The sequence below is a fragment of the Labeo rohita genome, chromosome 24 (assembly GCF_022985175.1).
Source record: "Labeo rohita strain BAU-BD-2019 chromosome 24, IGBB_LRoh.1.0, whole genome shotgun sequence".
Taxonomy (NCBI): Eukaryota; Metazoa; Chordata; class Actinopteri; order Cypriniformes; family Cyprinidae; genus Labeo; species Labeo rohita.
Window position 1 is genome coordinate 1,908,033 of NC_066892.1, and position 16,225 is coordinate 1,924,257.

General features: G+C 30.7%; 1 protein-coding gene across 1 annotated transcript in view; it reads right to left on the reverse strand.

Annotated features, from left to right (window-relative positions):
• The window catches only part of sspo (SCO-spondin), a 90,824-nt gene that overhangs the window by 63,500 nt on the left and 11,099 nt on the right, over positions 1-16,225 (reverse strand). Inside the window, 18 exon segments of the mRNA XM_051097676.1 lie at positions 339-491; positions 590-800; positions 2,165-2,265; positions 2,461-2,583; positions 2,735-2,965; positions 4,447-4,683; positions 4,843-4,972; positions 4,974-5,253; positions 6,328-6,421; positions 6,552-6,701; positions 6,779-6,888; positions 7,001-7,128; positions 8,321-8,523; positions 8,621-8,755; positions 9,532-9,788; positions 9,891-9,985; positions 10,698-10,881; positions 14,628-14,880. Coding sequence (XP_050953633.1) covers positions 339-491; positions 590-800; positions 2,165-2,265; positions 2,461-2,583; positions 2,735-2,965; positions 4,447-4,683; positions 4,843-4,972; positions 4,974-5,253; positions 6,328-6,421; positions 6,552-6,701; positions 6,779-6,888; positions 7,001-7,128; positions 8,321-8,523; positions 8,621-8,755; positions 9,532-9,788; positions 9,891-9,985; positions 10,698-10,881; positions 14,628-14,880 — 3,075 coding nt within the window.

A 16,225-nucleotide genomic window follows, 5' to 3' on the forward strand; every position in this document is an offset into this window, starting at 1 on the left:
TAAATAAATAAATAAATGGTTTCCGAAACAACCAAGGGTGCAAAATAGTTCTTCAGTGATAAACTTTTGAATTTAAGAATTTTTATATGAAAACATAATACAAATAAAAATCTAAAATATATATAGAATTACTCAAACATGCCCTGTTGAAACAGAAACCACTTAGACCACCTTGGACCAGCTCCAAAGGATTTTAGATGGGCAAAAAAAGCTAAGCTAAGATGATTATACCTGAAGTTAGACCAGCTCGACCTGGTAAACTGGTAACCAGTAAAGCTTTAAACTAGTGACTAGTTGTAGCAGTTTATCTGCTCTAGGTTGTTTGTTTCGGCTCTTACTGATATCTGTAGTCAGGTTGGTTTCTCCAGGTAGTTCTGCACAGGTTCTGCCTCCGTTCTTTGGTGGGAAACACTCTCTCTGACGAACTTCAACTCCACCACAACCTTTACTGCAGTTCGACCATGTGGCCCACGGCAGCCAGTAGCCATCGACTGTTGCACAGAACCAAAAACTCAACACATGACACCAGAACATTCCTCTTAAACATAAATACATCAGGTATTTATTTATGTGGTAGAATATATTTTACCGGGGCAGGCGGTGGAGTAGCACTGCTGTCGTTGTGTTTTCTCTCCTCTGCAGTATCCGTCTGAATCCTCCAGGCTGCAGCGTCTCTGTCGGATCATGGTTCCCGATCCACAGCTTTGGCTGCAGGGGCTCCAGGAGCTCCAGGGACCCCAAACACCACAACCTGTCTCATCTGAGGTGTCTGTGGGACAGTCTGCTGCACCGTTACACAACTAAAACAACACAAGAACAGACAACACTGTCTTAAGCACATCATGAGTTCACCATCAAAGAGAAACTTTCATATTTGTTGTCTTACAAAAATGCATTGTGATGGTAAAATGAATGACTACCAAATGTGACGCTGGACCATAAAACCAGTCATAAGTAGCACAGGTATATTTGTAGCAATAGCCAACAATACATTGTATGGCTCAAAATTATCGATTTTTCTTTTATGCCAGATATCATTAGGATATTAAGTAAATATCATGTTTCATGAAGATATTTTGTACATTTCCTACTATAAACATATCCAAACTTTTGTTTTGATTAGTAATATGCATTGAACTTTACTTGGACAACTTTAATTTTCTCAATATTTTGATTTTTTTGCACCCTCAGATTCAAGACTTTCAAACAGTCGTATCTCGACTCATATCCTAACAAACCATACATCAATGGAAAGCTCATTTCAGCTTTCAGGTGATGTACGGTATAAAAAAAAATATAAATAAATAAATAAAAATTGACCCTTATGCCTGGTTTTGTGGTCCGGGGTCACATAATTATTGTCAAAATTTGTCAAAAGAAACGTTTTTATTTTATGATGTTTTTAAAGAAGTCTCCTCTGCTTACCAAGGCTGCATTTATTTGATGAAAAACAGAGCAAAACAGTAAAAATATTGTGAAATATTATTACAATTTAAAATAGCTGTTTCTATGTGAATATCTGTTAAAATGTAATTTATTTCTGTGATCAAAGCTGAATTTTCAGCATCATTACTCCAGTCTTCAGTGTCACATGATCCTTCAGAAATCATTCTAATACCCTGATTTGCTGCACAATTATTTTTATTAACAGCACAACTGTTTTCAACATTGATAATAATTCAAAATATTTCTTGAGCAGCAAATCAGCATATTAGAATAATTTCTGAAGGATCATGTGACACTGAAGACTGGAGTAATGATGCTAAAAAAATTCAGCTTTGCATCACAAATAAATACATCTTTACAATATATACTCATAGAAAACAGTCATTTGAAATTGCAATAATATTTCACAATATTACTGTTTTTACTGCCTTTTTTCAGCACATAAATGCAGCCTTGATGAGCAGATGAGACTGTAATGTTTCTAAATTTTTTACTAGTACTGTATACCATGGTATTTACATGGTGCATGTCCAAAAAAAAAAAAAAGGCAGTAATTTTGGCAGCGCTTTACTATTGAATGTTCTTCTACATTGCGCTTCATGTTTATTCTTAAATGTCATTATAAACACATTGTTTTGCATTATAAAGTGAGCCTGATTCTGTAAACACATGCATAAACACTATTAAACTCGTATTAAACACAGATCAGTGTCTGTACCGCATTGAAAGGCACACAGGATCCATCAGCACAGGTGAACTCTGGACAGACGCGACTGGTGTTTCCCTCACTAGGTGGCGCTGTGGTGGGAACCGCTTTATCTGGAGAGAGAATAAGAATTGTACACTTTATATGTTATTATATACATTATAAAATATGAAAATAAATATATTAATAAATGCATATATTATTATTATTTTAAATAATATGCGTAAAGAATAAACAGCTCTAGTGATCAGAATTCATTAGAAATTAATATGAATAAACTTAGACGTTTTGTTTTAGCTGAAACTAACCACAGAGAATCTCATCCTCTCCTTTAGGGCAATCAGGAATCCCATTACACACGCGTGAAATGTTAACACATGTACGATTATCACACGAGAAACTTCCCGGACAAGGAGGAATCCGTGTGGAACCTGGCGAGAAAAAAATACTACATGTGAAAACAATACAAAACAAAACCAAAAAAGTGGCTTCAGCATGTCCAGTGAACAGATGCACTCAGTGATTGTGGGAAATGAGAGGTTTAATCTCTTTCAGGAATGCTAGTTTGTGTTCTCTGTTTACCGCAGTTGTCCACACTCTCGTCTGAGGCGTCTCTGCAGTGGGGCGTCCCGTCACACAGCTGCTGGTGTTGGATGCACTGGTCCCCGGTCTGGCAGAGGAACTGGTCAGACTGACATGTGCGGGAGCAGCGTTTCTCATCGCTCCCGTCCAGACAGTCCGTCTCACCGTCACATCGCCACGCTAACGGCACACACTGACCACTAGTGCAGCCGAACTCAAACTGACTGCATCCTGAAATCAAACCATCAGTTAGTTTGATAATAAAAAGGCTTTCCTTTAATGACTGAACCAGATGTTACTATCAGGGTTTTTTTTTTATTTTATTGCAAGGAATAGTAATAAAACCACTGAAAACTTAATATGAAAAGAATCTATTTTTAAAGAGTCACTTTTTTTTGCCAAAAAACACTTTTTTTTTTGGCTACAACAGAAGCTTGAGAATATTTTTTTTCTTTGTACAGACTTACAATAGCCAATTTAAAACAAAAGTAAATTCCACAATTTAAATTCACAAGTGGGTAATTGTATTAAATATAATTCTGTTATTTAAAGTTTTTTTAATCCTTTAATAAAGGTAGATTTTAGGGATGAAACAACAAAATCTCATGATACGATAATATCACAATATGAAATCCACAATACAATATTATTGTGATATTAAAAAAAAGACAAATGAAGACTTGGAAAAAAATTACAATTTGGTATATTTTTTTAAAGTTAAAATTCTTCTAATGCACTTTGAGAGTTCAAAATTAAGAGCTCCAACCCTTGTTCTTAACTAAGCAAATTTAAGTCAGAAAATAGTCAGTGAATTGACTTGTACCTAAACTTTAAAGGGGATTTAACCCTCTTTTTATTTGTGGTATACTGTCTCAGTCTAAACTACATTCAGATTGGTGTTTTAAGAAGTCAAACAAATTTGAATATAACAACAACAACAACAATTTTATATTATTTTTATTATTTCTATGACAGTAACAGCCATAAAACAATTGCACTGTAAAATAAATTGAAAACGAATATTTCATAGGTATATTATTTTGCTTTACACTAAAATTACAATACTTTAAACTTTAACTTTAAACCGCTAGTTGTCAGCAATTTATACTGCATTTTTAAGCTTTTATTTTGACAGAAACTACAGTAGAACTTTTATTGTAAAATAAAACTCCAGCTTCAGTGAAAACAGGCTTTTCAGTGAAAAAATCTAGTGAAATGCTGTGATCATCTGGCGCAAAAATAAAGCATAACTGGTGGATGCTAAACTCACAGCACATGTAATAAATGAGTTCACTGCAGTCACAGTCAACTGAGCCGTTCTGAGGCGCGGAAAACACCGGATTATGAGCTGATGGGCTGAACAAAGTGCGCTTTGCTTTTAAACAAGCAACAAAAACATGTTATGTTAGAATAAGAAGTTTAAATATATTTAAAAAACTACACTTACCTGTCGTTTCATATCGTCATGTGACCACGATAATATCGAGATAATATTGATAATACTGTTACATCCCTAGTAGATTTTCAAAGAAAATACCATCCTTTTAATTTCAAGATAACTTTAAGATATATATATATATAAAATAGGAGAAAAAATGGTTTTGTAGTTCAGTTTTCAATAAATGTACTTTTTGAACTGATGAGCATTGGTATTTGTTCATAGTGCATTTTTATTTTAGAAAAGCGAGGAAAGACCTGTCTTGCACTGGTACCTTTGACAGGACAGATGAGCTCATCAATGCCGGACGGACAGTCCCTGTGGCCATCACATACTCTCTCTGCAGGCACACACTGATCTCCGGGACACTGCAGCTCTCCGATGGCACACACACACCCTCTCTCATCGCTGTAGTCTCCACAGTCATCATGACCGTCACAGCGATGGAGAAACAGCACGCAACGACCCGACGAACAGCGGAACTCGTCCTGTCTGCACAACACGCCACAGTCTGCAACAGTCAACATTAACATACATTTTCATATGAAATAATATTTTCTGAAATGGAAGTGTTTACTGAACCTTTAGACAAAATTAAAAATCTTATAAAAAAAAAAAAAAGTTGTAATTATGTTGATCATTTAAAGCCTTAGAAATTCATCAAACATACCGTGTTCATCAGAATCATCAGCAAATCCGCAATCCAGCTTCCCGTCGCAGACTTTATGTGCTGGCAGACAGCGTCCGTTTGCACACCTGAACTCTCCGGCCGGACAGCCGGGTTCAGGTGAGGTCGGGGGCACAGAAGTCCTCATCAGACTGGTCGGCGCAGTCAGGATGGCCGTTACATCGGAGCTCCAGCGGTAAACAGGCGCCACCGGAGCAACGGAATTGATCCGGCGGACAGGTGGACGGACAGACCTCGTCCGAACCGTCGCCGCAGTCATCCTCATTATCACAGAGCCAGACAGAGGGAATACAGCGCTGAGAGCCACCGGAGCAGAGGAACTCTGAGTCCTCACAGGGAGACGGAGGAGGACATGGAGATCCAACACAATCCCATAAACCCTCAGAACAAGAGCTGAAAGACAGAAGACAAAACTTTAGATTAAGAGAACATAAAAATGAGTTAAGACACAGACAATATGCAAAAATAAACTAGCACCATCATTTTCATAATGTACATTATATTACTGTTTTCACTTTTTGAGATTACTTTATATTACTGTTTTCACCTAAATTCACTTGAAGCACTTAAAATTAATTACTTACTTTTATATTTTTAGGCAAAATAGAACATTAAAATAGTAATTTTAGTAAAAATAAAAAAGTATTATTTATTTTTGTTTTAGACAAAATATACAAAAAGTTTTTATTTATAAAAAAATAAAAAAATAAATTTATTTATTTATGTTTTTACACAAACTTGTACATTAAATTACAAATTTCAGTACATTTCGATTAGTATTTTAGTATTTTCTATAGTACATTTATTTTTCTTGTTTTCAGACAAAACAGTATACCGAAATAGTAATTTTAATTAAACAGTACATTTTATTTATTTGTATTTTTGTTTTCAGACAAAAAAAATGTCTTAAAATATTTTTGTTATGTTTTGAGACAATTTATTTATTTTTATATTATTTTATTTGTTTTTAAACAAAAACTATACATTAAAATAATAATTTTAGTAAAATCTTATTTATTTATTTTTATGTTTTAGACTAAACAATATACAAAATAGTTTTAGTAAAAAAGTTTTTATTAATACATTTATTTATTTATGTATTTTTACACAAACTAGTAAATACACATACTGAAATAGCAATTTTAATAAAATGGTACATTTTATTTATTTTTATTTTCAGACCAAAATTATATATTAAAATAGTAATTTTAAGTAAAATCATATTTATTTGTTTGTTTGTTTGTTTTATTCACCACAGAATGATGCACATCTCTGCATTCCTAAAATAAGTAAATTAAAACAATTAAATCTAAATAAACTTCCCTCTGAGAGTTTATCAAAACATGAGTGTGCATATTAAGTTGTAATTTATATAAACCTAAAATGTCTTTCTTTTTTTCTTTTTTTTGCAATACCATTTGTGCAGTACTTAAACGTCACGAAGACAAACAGACTGTCTAAACTGACCAGTTCTGACAGTGTTGAGTGACAGTCGCTCCTGCAGGAAATAAAGATCCGTCCCACTCACACGGACACTGAGACGGAGGGACACAGATGTCTCCTGCAGAGGGGAGACAGATATCAGGCATCCTGTGTGCAACAGACTTAAAACTGCACAAGTAATGACTGCAAACTTGAAAAAGCATCAGATAAACATACAAAGCACACACACATAAACTCACTCATCTTACCGTGTCTCACAGTGCCTTGAGGACAGAAACATCCCTCCACACAGGAGAGGGCGCTGCACAGAGGATCAGAGACAGAAGGAGTCCCGGGACACGCTGGAGAACAGGCAGGACCGCAAGCCTCATAAACCAAACCATTCTCACACTGCAACGCTGGAGACACAACAACACACAATGTTATACACAACACGTAAAAAAGATGGGCATAATAGCTCATTAAACAGACTCACGGCAGAGTTCCTGTGATCTCCAGCGCACATACGCTCCTCTGCGGTTACACTCTTCAGCATACGCAGCTACAGCCGTACACAAACACTCACAGTCGCCACCCGAGTCACACCTGCAAAACACGGCAGACATGTTTTTGAAAAGGTTTTAAACAATAGTGACCCTAATGCATACGATAAATCAAATATTGACTTTCAGTGTCAGATAGCGAGCTGATTTCTTACCCACAAGCGTCAAAGACACACCAGTCGTAGTACTGCTGGTACGGCACTTCTGAATGACACGAGCTGAAGATCTCCTGACTGATCACCGCACACTTCTTTTTGGCCCACGTCACCCGGTGAGGGTTGATCTGAAGGTCAAGAAAGGTCATTTAACAAATGTTTTACATGTGATACTATTAAATTATTTATTCTTTATTTTCTTATTCTTTTAGTTTTACTTTGATTATTATATTATTGCATGATATTATATGTTTGCTGTGAAGCACGTTGTAAACATTTGAGCCTTTAAAAAAGTGCTATATATATAGTTTGTCTTATTTGAAATATCCAGTCAGGAATTACATAATGTCTGTAGAGACCATTTTGCCAAACACTTCAGGGAAAGGTGAAACTTAGTAATCTTATTTCTCACCTAATTTGAGATTTACATTTAAATGACCTTTGCCAAGGTAATGTTTAATAATATTGATATCTAAAAATAATTGTCCTTCTTTTTTACAGTACGTTGTGTTACTGTTTTCAAGCCTAAATTCACTTATAAAACTGAAAACTACTGATTTTATTTTTACTTTTAGATTTTGTAATGACAAAACAGTATTTTATATTATTATTATTATAAATGAATATTATATGTATTTTTGTAAAATAGTATTTCATTTTTTTATATTTTTAGATAAAATAGTATATTAAAATAATAATTTCAGCAAAAAAAATCTTTGTTTTTAGACAGAAGTATATTAATAATATCATTTTAGTAAGACAGTATTTTTTTATATTTTTATTTTTTATGACAAAATAGCATTTTAAAAATGTTAATTTCAGTAAAACAGTATTTAATTTTCTTATATTTTTAGACAAAATAGTATATTAAAATAATAATTTCAGCAAAAAAATACCTTTATGTTTTTAGACAACATCTCAATATGGTAATTTTAGTAAGACGGTATTTTTTTATATTATTATTTTTTAAGACAAAATATTTAAAAAATAGTAATTTCAGTAAAATATTATTTTGTATTTTTTATAGTTTTAGACAATATAGTAAATTTTCTACAATTATTAAAATAGTAAATTTAGTACATTTGTATTTTTTATTTATTAAAATTGTATATTGAAAAATAATAATCTGCATTGGCTATAATTTTGATGCAGAAATAATGCATCCCTAAAATAAGCAACATAATCAGCACATGCTATTCATTTATAGAGAATTTGTCCAAACGATATGAGAGCATTTACACAATACACACAATTAAATTGTAATTTATATAGAATTTAATTAAATATTTTTGCAATTCTTTTTAGTGCAGTAATACATACAACGCAGGGATCACGGAGATCCTGGTCCGAGACATCAGGACATGACGGGCTGATCTTCCAGGAATTTCCAAACAGTTCTGGAGTGGATTCCATGATGCCTTGTCTCGTAGTGAAGTCGTTTTCTGCATCTCCATCAAAATTTCCACACAGTCCTCCGACTCGGCCACGCAAATGAGGCATCAGCCGGACGTAAACACGCATACCTGTGCAGACCAACAGAGATACAGAGCATTTTATCACACTAGCAGTGTTTAAAGAAATCTAATAACTGATCATGGAATTAAGAAAGTACGGCTGTACCTCCATCCCAGAGCAGAGTGACTCCGAGTTGAGATGAGAGGGAAACAAATAACCCGACCCGCTCCAGAATCAAACCACTGCCCGAATACGACTTTGGAAGAGTCACTGGGATACCATTGACTGTCACAGCTTTACCTGAGAGAATAAGACATGCATGATCAGATCTGATGTAACTTAGAAATGCTTTTGTCACATCAACATAGTGCAAAAATAAATCAAATAAATAAATCTAGAGAGTAAAAAACTTATTAATTAAATTAATAATGTACATACAGTAAAATAAACTGATACATTCACTTTTATCAAAAACTAAACATATCTAAAGGAACACAGTTAATTCATTATAAATAAATAAAATAATGTAGACAAAATATCATTAAATATATATACAATTTTCTTAATAAATAAACTAGATTGAATAAACTTTAAAAAGTAATTAATTAAATTAAATATATAAATAAATCACTAAATAAATCTAGATTAATACAATGAATTAATTATAAATACATAAAATAACCAAGATAAAATCACATCAAATAAGTATATTTTTTATGAATAAATCTATAAATTAAATATAAAATAAATTAAATATAAACATATATTATAAATATATAAATAAATTTTCAACATGCAAATGTTAATAAAACACATTACGTATTAAAATAAACTTAATTTTTTTTGCACTGTATTGGTGTGCATTTCTTTAATTATTAAATTAAATAAAACTTTAATATATGATAATAAATAAGTAACTTTAATAAATAATTTAGTTTTTATAATTCAATGGCATAGTGCACGTATGAAATGTTAAATCTCAAATCTCAGTGATCTAACAATCTAACAGTTGCTATATTCACATTGATGAATAACTCTCTCATGTGTGTGTTTATGTGTGTTGATGCGTGTTTTACCTCTGAGCAGGTGTATGGCCGTGTTTCCTACGGTCAGAGTCACAGATTTCGTGCAGGTCACTCCTGTACTGCCGCAGGGCACGTTCTCGGCCTGAACACTGAACATCCCGCTGCTCTCCTGTGCCAGGACATAGTCACAGTCGCCCAAGAAAGAGTAATATCGGCCATCAAACGTGATGTAGTGAGGGTCACCGGTGGCCACGCAGGTGCCTGAACACAACGACTGACCGCAGTGCCAGCGCTGCTCACGACAAACACTGTCAACATAAACAACAGATTAATATATGGTAGTAAATATGACGAAAAATGCATTTACAAAAATTATTACACATTATATTTCTGATTTCAGGTGTGCTTACCAGGTGTTGCAGTCTTTCGAAATGGTATCATTGGTAAAATAAAGTCTGCCGTTGTGATGACATGGACACTCTTCTGGCTTTACACACTGATCACCCTAAAAATACAGAAATTAACAGAGAAAACAACATGAAAATTTACAGTCTTTCTCTTGTGAATAATATGACGTCATATTAAATAAATAAATAAATAATCTATAAAATAAAATGAAATGCATTTATTTTTAATCAATCAATAAATAAATGTAGATTTCTTATTAATGAAATAAGTAAATAAATAAATAAATAATCTTTAAAATAAAATAAATGAATAATCTAAAAAAAAAAAAAATAATTATAAATAAATCAAATAATCTAAAATAGATAATCAACCAAATCAATAAAATACATATACATTTTATAAGCAAATACATCAAGATATAATATATTTTTGAATAAAATACATTATAAATAAATAAATAATCTAGATAAAATAAAATTGAATACATATACCTCATAAATAAATAAATCTACATGAATACAATTTATTATAAATAAAAAAAAAACCATCTAGATAAAATCAAATTAAAAACAACATGAAAATTAATTCTTTCTCTTACAATATGCATGTCATATTGTGCTCACATGCACGCTAGAATGAGAAGGTCCCGCCCCCTAACATGACTAAATAGCAAAAGCATGCAGCAAATCATGGATAATGATTGTCATGTAATCTAATCCCAATATGTCCCATCCTAGTTTTCTTTTTTAATAGGACTGTGTTTGTCAAGCCGTATGATGGTGTGCTTCTATGACTAAGAGGAGACGCACCAGCAGCACGGTTCCCTCAGGACAGACGCAGCCGTGGACGGGTTCAGCACATGCGTCCAGAGGAGAGTTTGGACTGGAGCACGTCCTCAGACACGATCGAGGAGAGAAGATCAGAGAGCCCGGACACTTATTGACCTCAGGACACGAGAGATCCGTGCAGTTCCACACGCCACGTGCACAAACACTACAAACACACAAACAGAGAGAAAGAGAGAGCTTTAAAAGTTCACAAACATTATTTGACATGAGTTTGACCATGCAAAACCTGCTGCCTAGTGTGTTGTGAGGTGGTTGCTAATAGTGCCATCACCGTTAACTTTAAAGTTTTTACTTGACTGTAGAAAAGGCCTAAAGAAAACATAACATGCTTTTTTCTCTTTCATTCTCCCAACTGTGAATCTGTTTTACAACACAACTCAAAAATCATGAATATTCTTTCTGAGCTCTATTCTTTCATTGTTTTGTTTGGAGTTCACAAAGAGGTCACTTTGTTTGGTCCTTTCAAGAAAGAAGGAGAGTCAAGAAAGTTCAATGTATAACCTAGTGTTTGACAAGTAAATAAACACTAAAAAGACACTCTGAAGCCTCTGTAAACCTCCAGAAAGCATATGCTTACTTATAAACGTCTATTGTTGCACACAAGTAAAAAATTTTAAATCAATCAGTCATTTAGTCTAAATAGAATAAAGAATAAAGAATTCTAAAATAAATACACTTAAAAAAGTATATATATATATATATATAAAATAAAATGAAATTAATATATTTTTATTAATAAATAAATAAATTACACAGAATAAAATGTATTATAAAACAAATAAATCTACAAAGAATAAAATGTATTATAAAAAAATAAATAATCTAGAAATAACAATGAATTAATTATAAATAAAATAATCTAGAATAGATGATAAAATACATATACTTTTATAAACAAATCTGGATAAAATAAAATGTATTATAAATAAATAAATAAATAATCTAGAAATAACAATGAATGATAGATAAATAAAATAATCCAGAATAGATACAATACCCTTTAAAATGATCAACCAAACAATAAAATAAAATACATATACTTTTATAAACAAATCTAGATAAAATAAAACGTATTATAAATAATAAATAATCTAGATAAAATAAAATGAAATACATATATTTTTATCAATATATCACTAAAATCTTGATATAATAAAATTAAATAAAAAATATATCTATAAAATAAAATTAAATGCATATATTTATCAGTACATAAGTAAATAATCTAGAGAAAAAAAAACAATAAATGAATTAAAAATAAATAAAATAATCTATAATAGATAAAATACCATTTATACTTTTAACAAATCAACCAATCAATTAAATACATATATTTTTATAAACAAATAAATCTAAACAGAATCTAATCTAATTTATTATAAATAAATAAATAAACAAACCGCAGATAAAATAAAATTAAATACATGGATTTTATCAATTCTATCTAGATGAATTCAATCTAGATGAATAGAATTTATTATAAATACATAATATAATCTAGATAAATAAAAAAATAAATAAGTTAAACTTTTACTGCAACGCCATAAAAACATTGCTGATGAACAAACTCACAAACAACTGTTCAGCTGTTGAACTCTGGGTCTGTTGTTTTTAACTGTCAGCATGTGTTATATCCTGTCCGCGTATATCATAAAAGTTTCCATTTATGCAATCTCAATCTGTGTTTCATTATCTGTCTGACCTGGTCTGTGTTTCATTATCGGTGATTATCAGTCTGACTCCACATTACCACACCAAACATGAGGAGCAGATGAGAAACACGCTCAGATATCGAGGCACAAGAGACACAATGAAATCAACCTATCCCGAGATACGAGCCTGCGGGTCATAGAGTGACTTCATCAGATACCTCACACCTCACAAACACTCGCTGACTTGGGACGGCACGTGCAAAACCAAACGCACGGCCCGTGACTGGAGAAGCGTGCAAACCTTGACCAGTCACCTGCCGTGTTACTGGTTTTACATCAGCTTAATCAGCTGAAGCTGAACTTCAAATCGAGGCGTGCTCAGATGCACGATTCCTTACCTTAGCAACCACTTAGAACACCCTAGCAACCACTCAGAACACCTTAGTAATTCTAGTTGCTTAATGCAATTATGTTATTTCAAATGTCAGACTATGTAATGTAAATGTTGCGTACAAGATGACTGATGCAACATTTTATAGATAACATATGCGGGATTTTTTGTTTTGTTTTTTTGATAGGCACTGATTTATGAATTTGTTCCTCTTTGGCCTGCATACATGCATTAGACTGAGTACAAAGTACTGAATATTTGCTGTTATCAGAGCACAGTGATAAAAATCAGTCTCAAAAGCCATAAAGATTTTCACAACAGGATCATAAAAAGCCTTCAGTGAGATTACAGATAGACAGGCTGATATGTCTATCTCACTAGTATTGCATTATTTCACTATATATCTCTCTATTTTATAGTTATTTCCAGGTCATATTGAGTCCAAAATTAATATTAAAGATATTACATAAACTGTATTGATACATAATTATTTTATATAGAAAAAATACAATAAAGAAATGTACAAACCTCAAAGTATTTTTTAATTTAAAAAATAATTGTAAATATAAATATTACAATTATTTAAATATATAAATATTACAATTATTTTGGAACTTTTTTAAATGTAACTATATATGCTTACATTTAAAAAACTATATATATATATATATATTATATTTAAATAAAATCATTAAAATTGTATTTATTTTACGCTTATTTATTTTAAAAATAATTGTAAGGTTAATGAACTGAGCTAACAATAAACATTAATTTAAATAATAAACTAATTAAATAATAAACGAATATTACTCTAAAATATTAAAGAATTTTATTAAATCTTTAATGGAATATTAAAATATGTAATAAAATGTGTAAATGAAGCTAATATGCAAAACACTACTACAAAGAATAAATACTTTAAAACATGTTAAACATATGTTTTGCATTATAATTTAATGAAGAAAATGTGTTTATTATTAATAAAAATAAAATGTCAAAATGTAAAGAATCTAAATAGTTCCAAAACATTTTATGCAAAATATATATTTTCTTATTTTTTATTTTTATTTTTGGTTAAAATGTGGTCCAATGTGATTCAAGCTGGAATATATATATATATATATATATTTCAAATGTCAGACTATGACTGAAATACACTACTAGAAATACACATACCTCAAATGTATCATATTATATTTAAATAAAATTAAATAAAATAATTAAAATTGTATTTATTTTACACTTATTTATTTTAAAACTAATTGTAAGGTTAATGCACTGAGCTAAATGCTAAGAATAAACTTATATTAAATTTAAGTAATAAACTAATTAAATAATAAACAAATATTACATTAAATAATATTAAATTATTTTATTAAATCTTTAATTGAATATTAAAATATGTAATAAAATGCAAAACACTACCACAAAGAATAAATACTTTAAAACAAATGATGTTAAACATATTTTTTGCAAAATGTGTTTCTTTTTAATAAAAATAAATGTCAAAATGTAAAGAATCTAAACAGTTCCAAAAAAATGTTATTCAAAATATATTTTCTTATTTTTTATTTTGATTTTTTGGTTAAAATGTGGTCCAATGTGATTCAAGCTGGAATTCAAAGCAAAGCATGAAAACTATACGGAACATTAATTAATTACAACTAAAAACTAAACATTTTTGTCCTGATTTCCTGTATAACAATGATTTTAAGAATGGAGCTGCATCTAATTATAGCAGGGATCTGATCCAACAACCCTTTTTGTTACCTGCCCTGAGCTTAAACCACTACCCCCCTCCACCTATTTTGTTATGAGAATATGGTCACAGGTGCTTTGATTTCTTACCAGCGGTTGCAGTTCTTGTGTATGGTGCTCCCGGCGGGATGGAGCGCATCTGCGTGTCTGCAGGGACACATGTCCACCGGCACACACTGACCCTGATCGTCCTGAGCCAGTCCGTCCGGACACTGACACCCTGGCACGCAGGTCCTGCTGCCCTCCTGCTCCTCACAGCTCCAGCCATCCCACAGATCAGCACAGGACGTCCCGCACGGACGCCCGCACTCCTGATACACCTGCCCTCCAGAGCACTGCACCGCTGTGGGGAGTCAAAAGAATTTATATACTGTCTTTAATTAGAGTAAACTATTTTTTATCAATACTTTTGATACTGAATGAAATCAAAGTTTATTTATAATCAACATTTCTCTCAAATCGCAGTGCAGTCTGGGAATGAGTTTTTGTACCGCTGTAATGTCTTGCACCACTTTCAGCTTTAACAGTATCATATATAATGTTAAATACTATTTCAAATAATATATATTGTTATATATTAAATTATACAATGATATACTGAATACATTTAACATGCATAATTAATATATATAAAATAAATATTATAAAAAACATTAATAATTACATTAGGCAACAATGTCAAATAATATAAAAATTATTATAGATAACATTAAAATGAAACATAAAATATAAACTTCAGATTAAACTATTTCTTGCAGCAGAATTTGCATTTTCACATTAAGTATAATATTAAATACCAATATTATTTTAAATAATATATAAATATATATTATGTTATATTTAATTAATTAGATATTAAACATTATGTAATTAATATATTTAACGAATATATATTAATATTATAAATTGCATTTATATCAATTAATATAATAAATGAATATGGCAATATTACAAATATATGTAATATTAATGTCTCACGCAATATTAATATTAATAATAATAATAATAATAATAATAATAATAATGTGCAATTTTACAGATTTTATCTTTAACACTAGCATACTGAATATGATATATTATGAATTATATAATAATAACAATAATAATAATTAAATAAATAATATCAATAATTTTATTTAAAAATATAAATATAATATCATATCTTAAATTATATAATTTAAGATATTATTGCATAATTAATACATTGACAATGTATTAATAATAAATAGCATTATTAATATTATAAATTATTTAAAATAATATAAGTATTTTTAATGGAAATATTACAAATATCATGAAATATTAACATGTAATATTAATATCTTTAAATTAAATCGTTTCTTAGAGCAGAATACACGATTTCACCACTTTAAAACACAATTATAATACATTCAATAATATATAACTAATATAATTAATTGATATATGTGACTCTGGATCACAAAACCAGTCAATGGTTTATCTGAAAGCTGAATAGATAAGCTTTCACTGATGTATAGTAGGACAATATTTGGCCGAGATACAACTATTTTAAAAAACAAAATCAAAATATTGAGAAAATCACCTTTGAAGATGTCCAAATGAAGTTCTTAGTAATGCATATTACTAATCAAAAATTAAGTTCTGATATATTTACGGCAGTAAATTTACAAAATATCTTCATGGAACATGATCTTTACTGAATACCC